Here is a 17812-nt window from a genome sequence, read left to right on the forward strand (position 1 = left end):
GTCATATATATACGTGAAAACATTAAATGTGAGGAATCATAACCATACAAAAGATCAAAACATTAAATGTGGGAAATCATAATCATACACATGTCCTTGTTGTACGTAAAGCGGCTGTAGAAATAATTTTACCTATATATACATATATGTATATGTGGAATGATCCGTTTACAAAAAAATTTTACAAATTTTTGCAAATTACACAATGTACTCCTGGAAGTACATAGTGTAACCTAGTGTATTTCCAGAATACACAGTGTATAATTTGTAAGAGTTTGTAAATAAAAAATTTATAAATATAATCATCCCCTATATATATATATATATATATATATATATATATATATATATATATATATATATTGTGTCAAACTCATTGTCAGTTGTCGGAATTCAAAATTATTGTACTAGAAGAGTACTCAGCCTTTTCATTTGCAAATGAATTAAAGGAATACAATGGTCCTTCTCTCCATCAACGAGTGAGTGAATTGTTAGCCAGAAATTCAGATTAAGAAAGCTAACGCATTTGCAACGTTTGAAATGTGACAATGATGTACAATGCGAGAACAAATCACCTTGAAAGCTGTAAGGTAAACCAACTCCACCACCACAACCAAAGTTTCATCCAGACTTAAGAAACATTTTGAATTTGAGCTACAATGGTGATGATTGGTGAGCATGCAAATTACAAAATATCAGCAGTATGAATGATTTTTATTTCAAAATCTCTCATGAAATCATTATATGAATCTGAAAGGTACCTTTAGGGTGTGTTTGGTACAGGAGAAATTTTTTGGTGACCGGGAATCATGATTAATGGGAATTCAGTAGAAATTGAGTTTACTTGGAATCTTACGAAAGATGTGTTTGGTTCGCCAAAATATTACCGGGAATACTGGGTAAAAATTACTGATTCCATATTTGGTTTAGAACGAAATATGACTTGGAATATGAGGTTATTTTACAAAAATAACCTCAAACTATTTTTACTTTTGTAATTGATAGATTTGGTCTAGATTTTTATGTGTATTGGGGTATTTTTGTCTCAAAATTTATTGTTGTGCTTTCCCTTTACTTGGTATTCTGATTGGTATTCCGAATTACCATATTATTTTTGGTAATCTGAATAGTGACTTTTCTTTATAAATCAAATTACCGGTAATCCTTGGATATCCGGGAATCGTAATTTATTCCTTCTACCAAACGTGGTAATTACATTTACCAAAGAAGGATTACCGGTAATCCTCTCCAAAAACTTGAACCAAACACCCCTTAGTTTCCAAATTGATTTCCAATCCTGTGTTAAAACGTGTAACGCTTCATTTTATAAGCTTTGCTCTAACTACATCTTGCACCTAGTTTGAATATATAGCAACCAGATCGATGTCATGACCATTGGAGCTTATCCTGCATCTCATATTTGGAAGCATAAGGTGCACAATTATGTTCGGTAATTTGGTTACATCGACCATAATTGATTAGCTGTTTAACTTCATTTGTCTTCCTTCTTCAATAGACGAATCAAGAAATGTTCAAAATGTTTTTTGATTTGTTTTAACTCTTAGGCACACTAATGCAAATGAACATTTTGTTGCGACAGCTCTAACTCTTGATGTAAGCATTTTACTCTTGTTGCAAATCATGTTTCTTCTAAGTTAATGTTATAAAAATATAATATAAAAACCATTAATATAACATCATCTAATAATTTAAATTTTTGGGTTGATTCGGTGTTTTTTATTATATTTCTCTTAGTGTTATTAAGGTAGATTTAACACTACAAAGTATGGGGGGAATTTAAAAGCACAAGACCTCTAATGGATGGGAAATATTTAATATGGTTCAGAACCACTGAATTTTTTGGTACTCCTTCTCACATCATTAATTTTTCTTTCCTTTTTTATCCTTGTTATTTTCTCTCTTTTCCGATTTTACTCTCCTATTTACACTAAGGGACCACCTAAAAAATGGTAGTTCCCGGTTCACTCTAAATAATCTCCTAAAGGATGTGGCTCTGGCTGATATATGATGAAAGATCAAGATGCTTTTATGATTATAGCGGAAAACTCAAGTTAACAAATAATGTTATGATGGAGCAACTCTTGAGAAGCCTCGTTCTTGGAAAAAGTGTTTCTTCTTTTAAATAACATAATTTGTGTAATTTCATTCTCGTAAAAAAGTGGGATCCACACTTTTATTTTATTTTTTTGTCCACTCTTTCTTCTCCTGATCAATCTTTTTTCTCACTTAAAATGACATCTATTCCAAAAAAATGACATAATTTTGGGGAAAAAGTTTCCGATGTTACTTTAGATAACTTTATCTAATGTTCATCGAAACGACGTTGTTTTGGGGTTGAAAAATTAAAAAATTAGAGTGATAAACACTATTATAACCCTGAAATAAATTAAAATTACAAAAATACCATGATTTCCGTCCCAAAACGACGTCGTTTTGATGAACATTAGATAAAGTTATCTAAAGTAACATCAGATAAAACAAACCCATAATTTTACATTCTTTAAAATGACACATACTTTTTCCAATTGTTTTTTATTGGCCATTTTTTCTCTTAAAAGTTTTCGTACTTGAGTTTTGAATCTTCGTTAATTTATTTTATAACCGTTGATTTGATTTTGATCTAACGATAATAAAATTAATACCAAGAAATAGTAAAAAAAAAATGATAATAAGCATAACCTCCCCATTTTTTATAACATTCTCCTACGTATGTTTTTGGCTTTGATACAAATATTACTTTCCATTCTATTATATAATTTTCTGCCCATATTTTTTTCTACTGAGCATTTTTAATGCTTTCATCGCTCTCATTAATTAATCAGTACTATTCTCATTTAAAATAAAACACTTGTATTAGGGATAAATTATAGATTATGTATTTTGAAAAATATACAAACGAAATATAAAGTTATTTTTTTCTCATTCTTCTTAAATAATATTAATATGTCAGCATTGATATCTTGGAGCGCATCTTCGATACAGCTGAAACACAAAAATTGGGTGCCATTGTATATTTTACGGAGAAAAATGTTTCCGCAGTTAATGCAGATAAGTTATCTGTATTTATTCCTAAAACGACGTCGTTTTAGTATTGAAATCTTAAAAAATTATGAATATAAAGACTATTATAATCCTGAAATAAATTAAAATTACAAAAATACCATGATTTCCTCCTCAAAACGACGTCGTATTGACTTACTGCAGATAAGTTATCTGCAGTAATTGCAGAAAAAACGAACTCATATTTTATATTATGTACTCGTAATAGATAGTGTAAAGTATACAAGTTATTTTTTTCTCTCTTAAAGACAAATGCAGCTGATGTGGCGCATTCTTATTCATCAAATGTACCTATTACCATGGTATATCAGCAGTGGCGGAGCCATGTGCATTGTAGATGTGGCCTTGGCCCGGACTAAATTTTAACAAATTATAATTATTATATATAGTTATATGATTATATATAATTTGGCCCGGGTTAAAATTATAATTTAACCCGGGTTATAATATAATTTGGCCCTATCTAAAGCTTAGAATATTTTTGGTAATAGATTCGCGTAAGTTGTATTGGGTTATGTGTTCAATTTTTACTTGTATAAAAAAAAATAAAAAAAATATTTTTAGTAAAATTAAAAAATATTTAATAAAATTATAATTCTTCTTAGTATTGCTTGCTCAGATGCTCTGTATTTAATATAATTTAAATGGGGAGGGTTATACTTACAAAATTTTTGTTTACAAATTACACTGTGTACTTCTGAAAGTACACTAGGTTACATTATGTATTTTTGAGAGTATATAGTATAATTTAAAAAAATTTGTAAACGGATCATTTCCAATTCTAAATATATTATAATATAAACTAACTAAAACTAAAAAAAATAAATACACATATAATTTTTTGGCCCGTATATCAGATTTTTCCAATATCTTATTTTCATTGGATGAATCGTACTGAGTAATAAATGCGACACGAACACTTAAAAAAAAATTCAAGATAATATTCTGACTACGATATTATGTGCAGTTATCTCCAAACTCTCTGCTCTGTCTAAAATTCAATCATGTCATTGATCAAATAAATGCTGGCATGCTGCCGATGTGTAACATGAAAAGAGTAAGATGTTTTACGAGTAAAGGAAAATAACAGACTTACAAAAAAAAAACAAAGGAAAATAACAGAGTTTTTTAATTTTTATATTTGCCTTATAATTCTAATTTTTTTATTAAACTATCTTTTATCAATAAAATACTTCGAAATAAAATGTTAATAGACACGTATGCCTTTGTGAGGTTATACTTTTATTAATTCTTTTATGGAAAATATAGCTCTGCTGTTGTTGGGAGAAAAAGAATTACAGTAACACATAAAAAATTAGGATACATTAATAGATTTTGATTTTTTTTTAAATAAAATAAGTGGATCTATCTATTGTAAAAAATCTCATTTGCATCGCAGAAAAAAGGAACCTTTCTTTCATATCCAAAAAGATATAAGTCGTGGCACATAATTAGTTTTATCTCTGGACCACGCACACTAATTTATATTAGTTACATGAAAATCTTACAATCATTTTTCAGATAAGGACCAAATTTTTGTGGCAGAGGTTTGAGCAGCAAGACAAATGGCAGGCAAATACAAAAAGGCAATAAATTATGAACAAAGCCCACCATGAAGAACTTAGGAGTAAAGGATTCTAATTGGAAAAAGTCTTCAAAAGCAGAAGCATTATACAATTAAAAGCTGTTCAGTGACAAAGAGTTTGCAAAAACGATTACTTAAAATTTTAAAAAGAACTGCACTAATGTATATCTTTTTTGCCGTACCACCAATAATTTATGGAAAAAATATCTGAAATTTTCAAGGACCTGTCCATGTTTGACAGTTAGACTAACTTAATTAATCAATTTGATGAGAGAACTACCACAATTAAGCAATGTTCTATTTTTAATTTTCTACCTTGCTGATATGTCACATGTGAATATGTCTCTCTTTTTCTTTAAAACTTTTCATTAAGGAAAATCTATTTTCTTCTCATCTGAGGATAAATATGGAGTACTAGTTATAAAAGATGTTTCTTTGTAATTAAAAAGTCTCAAATTTGAAAAAACAACTTTATTATGGACTCGTGAGAAGCCCGTAGAAGATCTAATAAGAGTCAACACAAAAGAAAGAGAATCATTTGTTAATGATTATCTTATCTTAACAATAAGGCAATTGGATTTGAGGCTCCAAATAAACCACTAAAGGTCCAGAATGACTCACAGATAAATTTTATAAATAAGAAGTAAAATCTATAGAATATAGTTACATATCTAATTTCTCTTACTGTTATGTTGTTACTATACACACATACCATCCCATTGGCATAAGCTGTTTCTGTCGTGTATAGTGATCAATAATCTCGAGGATATCTCACATTTAGATATCTAAGAGAAAACATTATATCCAGTATAAATATATTAATCTTTGACTAGACATCTCTGTCATCCAGACTCAACAAACTTCTTTACATACGTGTAAGGGTAATTGGGTAAGGTTGTTGACAATAGTTGCCCTCATACCACCTTTGTTAGTTAATATTTAATTGGGAGTGATTTTCTATACGAGTAAATAAAAATCTCTTGATACAATCACTTAAACTTTTAGCCATACATGATTATATTCATATTCACTTAAATTAGCGCGTGGACTGTGTACGTGAACGCCCCCGCTTATCGCGAGGGAAGAAATTTTTATTATTATTTTCTATTGAAGGTTTATTTATTAGAAAATATAAAATTATACAAATATATTTTTGTATGTTTATAAATTTTGTGTTTACAAATTACACAATGTACTCTGAAGAGTATATTTACTTTAGAATATACTCTTCTAAATTCAAAATGTAATTTATAAACAAAAATTTTGTAAATATAACATGTCACATTTAATACATATTTTTAAAAATAGTTTATCACAAATAAATATTATTTAATATTCAATAAAATATTAACAATTTAATTGATGATCAAATCGAGTAGTTTCTTTTTTTTTTGAGTTACCCAACCTTAATTATCTCTTTGAGACGAGATGGCTCCCTCCGGTATCCCCACGAGCTTCGATTCTTTGAGCCGGCTATGAGACTAATCCGGAGTGCGGGGAAACAGTGATGGCTAAAGGTTCAGCCCCCTCCCCAAGAATGCATTCAGCGGGAATCAAACACATATCCAACTCCACTAACCCAGCGCCAAATTACCAACTGAGCTGCACCTATTGGGTTGAAATCAAGTAGTTTCTTGTAAAGAATGAACTTTCACATCAGTTAAATTCTGGTATGTTTTGATATTAACATTTATTAATTAGTTAATTTCATGTAGTGTAAGGATATTTAATTAATGGCTATTTCTTCAAGCTAAACTTATGTAGTATTGTATATGTCTTTTCAATGGGAGAATAGTGGTTTATATATGTGAAAATCATAGCCCCTAATGCCATGAGAAAGAAAATGAGTCTTATCGTTTTTGTCTACTCTTCACTGCTGTGGTGTGGGTGAGGAATTACTCTACTATTATGTAGGGGAGTAAAAGATCCTCTAAAATGAGATTTTTGTGCTTATTATGGAAAAGTAGAGGAGTGACCCGGTAATGAGTTTATGCAGGTCAGCCATATATATTGGGCTATGAAAGCTAACCCGAAAAATAATTGAATCCATAAACCGATTATAGGGAAAATCAGTTGACATCAAGGTCTTAATCAGTTGCCACCAAGGTTTTAATATGCCATTAATTATTTCTGGACAAACCAAAACAACTCCTTTTGTTATTGTGATCATCAGTGTCAATGAAAATTGTTGGAACGTTCCGCCGTAACGCTGATTGAAATTGCGCCTTCACTAATTTGAGTTTAAATAATATTAATTTTCAAACTGTAAAGTATTACCATACTAATTTTTATGCATAGAAAATTAGTCTCCAATCTCCGTCCACCCTATAATTATGATAATATAGAATATGATCTCTTAATACTTGTGTCAAACTTTGAAATTTGACACCAAATCTTAATCGTTGATTTTCGCCAATAAACAGTTATCATTTATTAGGAATCAAACTTATTAGTTAACTATTAATTCTAAATAAATAATAACCGTTGATTGACGAAAATTTGATGTCAAATTTCAAAGTTTGATACCTTATCTAAGAGCCATTAAATTGAGACAGATAAATTAACAATATCATATACTTACAAATCAGAATCGTTAGATCAAAGTATGATCAACAACTTTTACATAAGGTGTCAAAGTATTCTTCCTATATATATATATATATATATATATATATATATATATATAAGATTTATTATGATCAACAACTTTTACGTACATCTAACGGTTGAGATTTATTAAGAATTAAAAATTAATTAATGAGTGAAACTTAATAAATCTTAATCGTTAGATGCAGAAAATCAATGGTTAAGATCTGGTGTAAGACTTATTATTCTTACACCGGTGTAAGATGATCATGTTTCATATATATATATATATATATAGGGGAAAATATTATTATTTTAAATGACATAACACTCTGTCTTTTTAAGAGAGAGAGACAGACACAGAAAAAAATTTATTTAAATTTTAAATTAAAAAAAACAACTCACTTTCTCTCTCCCATAATTTCCATTTTTCTATATCTATCTCTTTCCTAAAATGACATAACTTATGTCATTTAAAATGACAAACAACAAACCCATATATACACACACAAGAGCATATAACCATAGACCCTATTATTCTATTTGTTAATATAAAATACAAACAAAGTTAATCAATAGAATTTCTTTCCAGCAAATACAGTTAACGGTGGCGCCCATATTTTTTAAAATAAATAAATAAATTCACACCGTTCAATGTCTCTATAACATAACATAAAAATCTTTCCGCAATATTACACTTGTTTTTCCTATAAAATAATAATGGATTAAATAGACCGTATTATTCTATTCATTAACTTAGTTTCTATGACTAATAGAATGATACGGTCTACGGTCATATACTCATATATAATTACGCGGTTGAGTTGTCTTAGTGATTAACTTAGTCTCCACGGCAAATGCTAACCACTGGGGACTATCAGATTCAAATCTAAGTATTTAAGTATTATATTAGTTGCCATCATGGAGACCTTCACCTTCTAGAGTTAGTAAAGTCCAATCCAACTTACCCAAAAAAAATAAAATAAAAAAAGTCCAATCCAACTTCCATGTAAACCACAAAGAAGCAAACAAACAATTTAGTAACAATCCCAATCATTTATAATATCGGCAAACGCTCTTTCGGCTCGTGAACTCCAGTCTCTGTTCAGTTTCATACATTTCTTCTTCAATACATATACACGTTACTTTAGGCTTATTCAACCATTGAAGTGTAACGTGGCACTTGAATTTTTTTTTTTTCCTTAATCAACAAGACAATACAGGCACGCGCTCTCATTGGAAGTGAACTTTAATATGGGGTTGGGTTTAAAATTTCTTAAATGGCATGAGATAAATATATTTTTTATACATACATTCATAAGAAGAAAAACAGAAAAAAAAAATATAAACCACATATATTTTTATATATGTATAAGTCATAAATTTATATTCTACGACATGATAATCAATTAATCCAATATATAATTATCTTGGAACCCTTTATATACCTCTCAACCCTCACTCTCCCGTTGCAGACCAAAACACATTCCAATTCAATCTCTCTCTCTCTAGACAAAGAAAACAACAAAGACACATAACAATCATCACACTCTCAAAAAATGGAAATTGAGACAAGCCCACAAGTGGTTGCGAAGAAGCTATGGAACATAGTACGCATAATGTTCTTCATGTTGAGAAAAGGCATAGCCAAGTGCAAAGTCACGATGGAGTTCAATTTGTTACTCAAACGTGGCAAACTCGCCGCCGGCAAAGCCATATCCAACACCCTCATGCTCCACCACCACTACGCCGCCGCCACATGCTACCGCTCCCACCCTCCTCCCGGAGACTACGAATTCAGCTGCAGCAACAGCCCCGCCTTCCCCTTCCACCACCGCGATCATCGCCGCCGCCGCCGCCACCACGGCCACCCCTTTGACCGGTTCCCCAAGCCATGCCAGTACGATGACGTTTCAACCATAAATGCGGTTCAAAAAGTGCTTGAGATGCTGAATAACAGTGACAACAAGGTTGAGGCTTCACCTTTGGTAACATTGCCAGGGTTTGGGAAAAGTCCCATTGGGAAGAAACTTAGAGTCACTGATTCACCCTTCCCTTTGAAGGATGAAGGGGATGATGATAACCAAGTAGACATGGCAGCTGAGGAATTCATTAAGAGGTTCTATAAGAACCTCAATTTGCAACAGAAAATGGCTGCTATTGAATCACCTAACCATAACATGTGGTGACTTATGATGAACAATATTAGACATGATGTTGTATCTATTTAATTTGTCACATGTCACAACCACCTTCTTTTTTTTTTTTTTGTCACAAGCACCCACTACATGTTTTTCACATCTTGATTACTTGGATGTAATAGTTTTTCTTGGAGAGGTGCTAATGCTTATAATTTTGTCTTTTGGTAGTGTTTTAGTCCACACAATGATTTGGGTTTTTTTTTTAGACTCTGTTTTATGTATATTAAGGTTTCCCATTTACATATGTTGATATATAATAAGAGAGCTATATATATTTCATCCATTATTATAATGTTAAATGTTACTCTTTTTATTATTGTTAATAGTAGTTAGTAATAATAGAGGGGGGAAAGGAAATATGAGAAAAAAGGGAATTGTGTTTGTGCTTGTCCTTCTCTTGTAGTTTGGAATTTCTTTGCTCCTGATAAAGCTTTGCACCTACTTCTACTTTCCATGATAAAGTGAAGAGACTAAAGCAAGGTAATGTTATATATGTTTATGTCCATGGGTCATTTCGTATGGAAATTGAAGGTACCCCTTTTCAAGGTTGGTGTGTTGGAGCTTGGTTTTATTAGCCCTTTTAAGTATTTCTTGTCTCTGAATTGGTCCCTCTAACTCCATTATGATGGTGGTTAATGACTTACAGTGTTTGTTTCTGCTCCATTTACACACAGTTCTTATTATAACTGAAAAAGTCATAATTAATTCACCACCATTAAAACCAAAGTATGGTCTATAGATATAACTCATGAATTTAAGTATAAAATTAAGTCTTCATTTAAATTCATTAACGTAACAGGTAGCTGTTATTTTTAATTAAGTTTTGGCTAATCAATAGGCACATAAACACAAAATATTAGACATTATGTTAAAAGTACTCTTCTTGATTATTAATTGGTTCGCATTTGTTAGAATCAGTAACTGTATATTAAACAATAAATATAAGAAAGTTATATTGATTGATTATATTCTATTTAAGATAATTTAATAATATTTACTTTATGTAACTAGTGGATGTTAGTTGTTACAGAACAGAAGTTTAAACATCATTTGTGCTTACATTAATAGAGTGAAAATGATTTTGAGTTTTTAAAATAAAATATTTAAAATACAAAATATACTTTACAAAGTAAATTAAAGTGCGGAGAGAATCACCGTTGAAATATCAACTGTTTAAATTCTTATTGTTACTGAATATATATTCCAAAAAGTTGTATTTCTTTCTTATCTTTTCGTCAATCATTATCTCTGTGTATTTTAGGAATAACGACCATTTTGTCAAAATGTGGCAAAATATATACCAAAATGTCATATTTTAGAAATGATTTTCGTTCTGTTATATCTAACGGCGGGACTCATTATGATGTGCCAATCACATTATATTAATGATTTTACTATTGATTATGGAGTAAAATACTGGAAAACTTTTCACCAAAAAAAAAAAAAATACTGGAAAACTTACAATATTTGGACATTACTTATGTATTAATCAATTTCATACGGTATTAAAGCCAAATTCATAATATCCCAGGAAAGTGACCATTGTTGGTTCATAAAACCTTTGAAGTTCGAGTATTTGGAAAACCAAGTTCATTTATTTTTGTGCTGAGTAAGGATGATATTAGTGGAAGGACATAAAGCATGAACTCAATTAATGTCTTAAGGCTTTGGATTAAAACGTGACATCAAATTTGTTTATTGTGGTAGAATGTTGCTTAGCCTATTTCAAGGTATTTCCTCCTAGCATGGACTCCCTCGATTATAAAATAGTGATATCAAAGACAATGATTGATCGACCTGATTGGTATTTAGATTTGTAAGGATTTCCTAACAGGTGTTATCAAGGACTTGATAAGCATAGTGAAGCTTTGACATAATCCCATGAACACTCGAAGAAAATTTCACTAGAGGAAAAAGAATGTTGAGAGATTGTGTAGCGACTTCAAAGTGTGACGTTTTGGAAGAAAAAAGGAAAAAAATTCGTGATATTTAAATTATTTTTATTGCCAAAAATGGTAGTACAATCAATGTTCCCTCTTAATTATACGAGACAATCTCTTAGCGAAACTAACAACCTCATACAGTGGCTTATTTAAAAAATAACAAGTGTTGTCACATTATGGGTAATATGTGAGGAGAGATCATGCATCACAGACATTGTTGTTATTTATTCGGCGCGTGACCCATTGCTGTCTGACATTTCTTAAGCGCATGAATGATTGGAATAAGACATAACCATTGCAATGGGTGAATCATTGTTGTGATCATGAACCCCCTGATTACTACTGTTTTAAATGTAGATCCCAGAAATTCATTCTCAAACATCACTATTTGTTGCCTAAGGCATTTTAATTCTTGCAAGCTAGATTGGACACTCTTTTTTCTACGCAGCATATCACCCATATCGGATATGAAAAAACTTCATTTTCATATGAAAAAAAAATCAAAACTTTTATTTTCATTAAATTAGATCAAACTAGATTGGTTCCTCACAATAGTTTTATTTTGAATCAAAGAGTGGTTAAACATCCCTCTCACTCTACCTCAAGACATAATCTAAAGTGCTATAATATATATGTTAAATTGCAACAACAAAAATAAATTGGAAATTCGTACTTCAACGGCCAAAAACCCATATCGTAAACCTCATTAAAAGTAAAACTTAAAAATAAATTATATCTTGATAAGCCATGTGAGAATATAATTTGAAGTTTAGATTTGAGGAATGAAGGTAGTATACATAATTTTCTGTAAAAAGAACTATATGATATCATACATTTCATTTTTAGGGCTATAAAATTTTTGTTTTCATTTATCATACTATCATCATTAATAAGGTCGATGACATGTCGCCGTTAATCATCATCAACTATAATTTAACAAAAACGGTTACATGTTCCATTCGGAATCGATTGAGGCCTAATAAAATTGAAAGACAAGGACTCTATAGATAAATATGTGAACCTCGAGCGAATTTTTTATGTACCCTGGTGCATGTGCTGCTTCCATTGGCGGGCTGACAAATGGAGAAAAAAATAAAATTTTTCTATCCTCTATATACATATCACAAAAAATATTTGATTTTGATTAATCTGGACCACTAAATAAGTGGTGGGCCGAAAACACATTAAATATTTCTGTGAACCTCTTGTTTTGTGCAGTTAATAAATTTGAGAGTGGATCCTCTCATGTGAAAAAATGATCATATTATTTGATTACAACCACTTATTGATGATGAGATAAGAGAGAGAAAAATGTATAATTTTTAAATGACTGATTATGATCAAATAACATGGCACATGACTACTTTTCCACATAAGAGGATCTTCTCCCATTAAATTTGGAAATGGATCCTCTCATGTGCAAAAAAAATATGATATGATTATGTGAAAAGATCACAATTATATAAAGGTAAATAAACGGTTATGATTTTATAATTACTTGTTTTAATATTTTTTTTCTCTTCTCTTTTATTATCATTAATCTACCTTTGTATGATTATGATTCCTCGTATGACATGGTCATGTGATTTTCACACGATAGGATGCAGATTCAATAAATTGAGTCATATATAGAAGATTTAACTATTCATAATCATTATATTGCGCGCCTGTATACTATTGGTAGCCTTATTAAGTAATTCTTGATAAATGTGTTAAAAGTCACTGCTTTATTGAATTTGAAATTATGGGGAAGAGGAAGTGATTTCAGCGCAAACTTTACAAGAGACACGGTTAAAAGAGAGCATTATTTAGTGCGAATGTGCGGTTACTTAAAAGCAATGGGTTGATTTGTTCATTTCTTCTTAAAAAAGTAGTGGTAGTGATAACTGTTGGTGGAACCATTTTCTAAAAGACAAAAAAGCCATGCTGCTTTGGGATCATGGAAGATGCACAGACATAGAATTGTTGCATCAATTAATTAAGAAAAAAAACGAAGGGACTTTGAACTTTAAAGTTCTGGTTTATACTTTATTGAAAACTGAAAAGAGAAGATAAGCTTTGGACATATCTTAATGGATTTAATAATTGTAGATTTTTTATTTTTTTCTACCAACTTTATAATTGTTCGTAGATCTGAGATATTGTTTTTTTAGCCACTATTAGTGTATCATATATGTTCCAGAGATATAAAAATTGTAAAATAATTAATTAAGTCTCATATAATATTTTAAGATTTTGGATTAAAATAATTCTTAATAAGGTGTCGGAGTTGTAATAATCAAGTTATGAGTTCGATTCTCATTGCTTATACAAAAAAAAAACAGTTTAATGGACTTATACCATATCCATGCTTTAAGTTCAAAAAATAGACTTATATCATATCCAGGCTTAAGGTTTAAAGAACTTTTGTGTGAGAGAGTATGTTAAATAAATACAAAATATATAAAGTAATTAATTAAATCTGATCTAATACTTTAAAATTTTGAATTAAAACTGCACTTAACAATATCATAGGCAAACAGTTTAATTTTGACGGGGCTTAGTTTCCTTTTCCAATCCAACAGGAATTGGTTCTAAGGCAGGAGATACCAAATAGAATCTCTTACTAAAAGAAGAAGAAGAAGAAGTAAAACCAATCAGAAACTTTTGTGCTTAATTTTTTTATTTTTTTCAAAATGAATAATGTGTGGTAAGGAATTTTGGATTGTCTAATTAATCCTTTCATCCAAGCATACTGAACATGATACTTAATGATCCTACACTGGACAAGAAAAAATAATCATATGAATAATATGTGAGTTTATAAAAAATAAAAAAAGCTAGAAACCAGAAAGCTCATATCAAGAGTTTCTCTTTAAAAAATATTTTTCTATTTTTTTTCTTTCTTAAAAAACATTTTTTTTAAGAGCTTTTATAAAAATATTTTTATTTAACTTCTCATCTCAAATAGAAAAGCTAAAAAATCAAACCAAACAAAATAAATACTTAAGTAATCCACCAAGAAATGGATCACAAGGAAATGAATTATCTTATGTTTTAATTAATATGATCATGTCATATGACAGAATTTTAATCATACAAAAATTAATTAATGGTAATAATTCTATAACTACCTATTCTAATATATATTTTTTTCTTTTCTTATCGCCATTGATATACTTTTGTATTATTATAATTCTCTCATATGATCATGTTGATGCTATTTAACACACGAGAAAATCCATCCCATGCACTAGAGTGTTTTTTTTTTTAGAATAATTTGAAAATCTTGTATTTTGGGTTTGCGTTCAATACTAAAATATGTGTGTTAACGTACGTATAACCTAATAAGTCTATTGATTGAAAAGTCATGATGAGTGGTTATAATTAATTTACATTTAATACATATAAGGTTGGTTGTCCCTCATCTTTTATATCTCAATACAAGATTTACTTTTTTTTATCCAAAGTGGGTTGGCCTAGCAATTGTTGGCTAGGTCCTAAGACGTACTTCTATCAATTGATAGATAGAGGTTTAGATAAGATAGTTATTTCTGTTATACAAGTATGTTATTTCTGTTATTTTGTTATTCTTCATCTGCTATATAAAGCAGCCCCTCATGTACCTTTCACATAATCAATACATCATATGTTTTGTTCAATATTCCCTTTACTGCTTTCGTTTCTCTCTATTCACACCGTGTGTGAATTCTTCTCTGTTACCATAAGGATCTGATACCTCACATGGTATCAGAGCGCACAACGATCCATGGATTCTGATCAATTATCTCCAAGATCCGCTACAAGCAACGAAAATGCAAAATCAGTCAAGCTCATCATGAAATCTTTCTCAAATCCTATTGCTGACAAACTTGATGAAGAAAGCTTTCTTCCTTGGGAACAACTTGCCCTTGCTTCAATACATGGGCACAATTTACAGGATCACCTCGACAAAGATAAGATCCCCACTCGATTTTCAACTCAAGAAGATAAAGACAGCGAAAAAGAATCTGATGAGTATGCAACCTGGCATCAACAGGATCATCTTCTTGTATCCTGACTGCTGTCCTCCATGAATATATCGTTCAAGAACAAAATGGTAGGATGCAAGTTTGCTTATGAAATCTGGACAAGGCTTCAGGTGTATTTTTCTTCCCACACACAAGCAAAAGTTAAACAGTTGAAAAACCAGTTGAAATCCATCAAAAAGAAAGGACCAGCATCAAAATATCTCCTTCAAATCAAGAAAATCATTGACTCTTTGGGAGCTGTAGGTTTGCCTTTAACTGATGCAGAATATTCAGAAGCCATTCTTGATGGTTTGAGTGAAGAGTATACTCCTCTAATCACTTCTGCAATGTCACGATTCCCACCCTTTTCAATAATTGAATTGGAAGCTTTTCTCCTTGCTCAAGAAGAAATGCTCAAAAGATTCAAAAAGACATATTCTCTCCTCATTCAAGCAAATGTCACACAAACCAATATGCACCAAGAAAACAAAACCAATAATACTGAAGGAAGATTCAACAGCAATGAAGGAAGATCTTTTGGAGGAAGAAGAGGGAGAGGAGGTTGCGACTTTAGAGGTGGTAGATCTCAAGGCCAATCTTGGAATTCTTGGAATCAAACTCGTCTGCAATGTCAAATATGTGGAAGAGTAGGACACCCTGCTCTGAAATGCTTTTACAGATTTGATTCCAATTATCAACCAACATCTCACAACACTCAGAATCAACAACCTCCTCCACCTCCACCTCCTTCATTCCACAACCCCAAGGCCTATCTAGCAGGACCAGCCTCTCTCACTGGCAGCTCTTGGTATCCGGATTCTGGCACTACTCATCATCTCACCAATGATCTTTGTAATCTCTTTTCTAGCTCTGAGTTTAATGGCTCTGAGCAAGTTCATATTGGAAATGGCACAGGTATGCGTATTGCACATATTGGAAATTCTTTCATATCATTATTTGCATCTCCTTTTCTTTTTAAACTTGACAATCTGTTACATGTGCCTTCCATAACTAAAAATTTAATCAGTGTGTCTCAATTTGCTAGAGATAACAAAGTGTATTTTGAATTTTTTCCTGATTATTGCCTTGTCAAATCTCAGGTCACTAAGGACATTGTCCTTAAAGGCAAACTTAAAGATGGTCTCTATCAATTTTCCAATGTCTTAGTGAATAAAAACACATATGTTCCCTCACCCCCTATTGCTTTGTATTCTAAACATGTTTCTTTTGATCTCTGGCACAAAAGATTAGGCCATGCTAGCTCAAAGATTGTAACTTCTATCCTGCAACAATGTAATCTTTCTGTTTCTGATAATAAAACTGTGTTGAATGGTTTTGTTTGTGAAGCTTGTTGCCTAGGCAAAATTCATCAATTACCTTATTTTCCTTCTACAACTTATTATGCTGCTCCTCTTGGCCTCATATTTTCAAACGTATGGGGACCAACCCCTATTTCTGGATCTTCTGGTAATAGATATTATGTGATATTTGTAGATGCCTTTACTCGATACAGTTGCGTTTATCTGTTACAAAATAAGTCTCAACTTTTCCATGCCTTTATACAATACAAGTCTATGAATGAAACTTTCACTGGCTTGAAAATCAAGTCGATTCAGACTGATAATGGAAAAGAATACCTATCTAATGCTTTCATTCAGTTTCTGCACACTCATGGCATAATTCATAGACTCACCTGCCCTTACTCCCATCAACAGAATGGTAGAGTTGAAAGAAAACATAGGCACATAACCGAAGTTGGCTTGGCTCTTTTAGCAAATGCCAAACTCTCCTTGTCCTTTTGGGATGATGCTTTCTCTACTGCCACTTATCTGATAAACAGATTTCCATCACCTGTTACAAGTTTCAAATCACCTTTTGAATTGATTCATCATAATAAACCTGATTACAATTTTCTGAAAGTATTTGGATGTGCATGCTTTCCTTTACTTCGACCATATAACAAGCATAAACTTGACTTCAGATCTCACAAATGCTTGTTTTTAGGATATGCAATAAATCAAAAAGGGTACAGGTGCCTTTCCCCCACAGGAAAGGTCTTCATTTCTAGAGATGTTATTTTTGATGAGGTTGATTTCCCTTATTCTGATTTATTTTCTAACACAACTTCCACTACATCCAGTACATCTCTACCTTCCTCTATACCTAAGATACCTTGCATCACAAAGCATACTAAATCTGTTTTTTCTCCCCCTACCACATCACCAGATGCTACTAATATTTTGTCTAGTCATTCTCCTTCAGGTACTACACATCACATTCCTTCTAACTCGACAGTTGATGGTTCTTCTTCCCACTCCATTCAGAATTCTTCTCCTCCAATTTCTCACCCTATGCAAACCAGAAGCAAGTCTGGTATTCACAAGCCTAAGACATATGCCACTGTCTTCCTTTGTTCTTCATCAGATC

General features: G+C 31.3%; 1 protein-coding gene across 1 annotated transcript; it reads left to right on the forward strand.

The window, feature by feature from the left end:
• The first annotated feature begins 8735 nt into the window (after window positions 1-8735).
• On the forward strand, window positions 8736-9683 carry LOC133313976 (uncharacterized). Its single transcript, XM_061515402.1, has one exon. The coding sequence runs from the start codon at window positions 8812-8814 to the stop codon at window positions 9439-9441; it is 630 nt and encodes a 209-aa protein (XP_061371386.1). The 5' UTR covers window positions 8736-8811; the 3' UTR covers window positions 9442-9683.
• The last annotated feature ends 8129 nt before the right edge of the window (window positions 9684-17812 follow it).

Source organism: Gastrolobium bilobum, unplaced genomic scaffold (assembly GCF_033153095.1).
Source record: "Gastrolobium bilobum isolate Gb01-03AN ecotype WA unplaced genomic scaffold, APGP_CSIRO_Gbil_v1 utg4223, whole genome shotgun sequence".
Classification (NCBI taxonomy): Eukaryota; Viridiplantae; Streptophyta; class Magnoliopsida; order Fabales; family Fabaceae; genus Gastrolobium; species Gastrolobium bilobum.

What these genes read in the sequence shown, in the direction of transcription:
- LOC133313976 (XM_061515402.1), top strand. Translation starts at nt 8,812, where the DNA reads ATGGAAATTGAGACAAGCCCACAAGTGGTTGCGAAGAAGCTATGGAAC.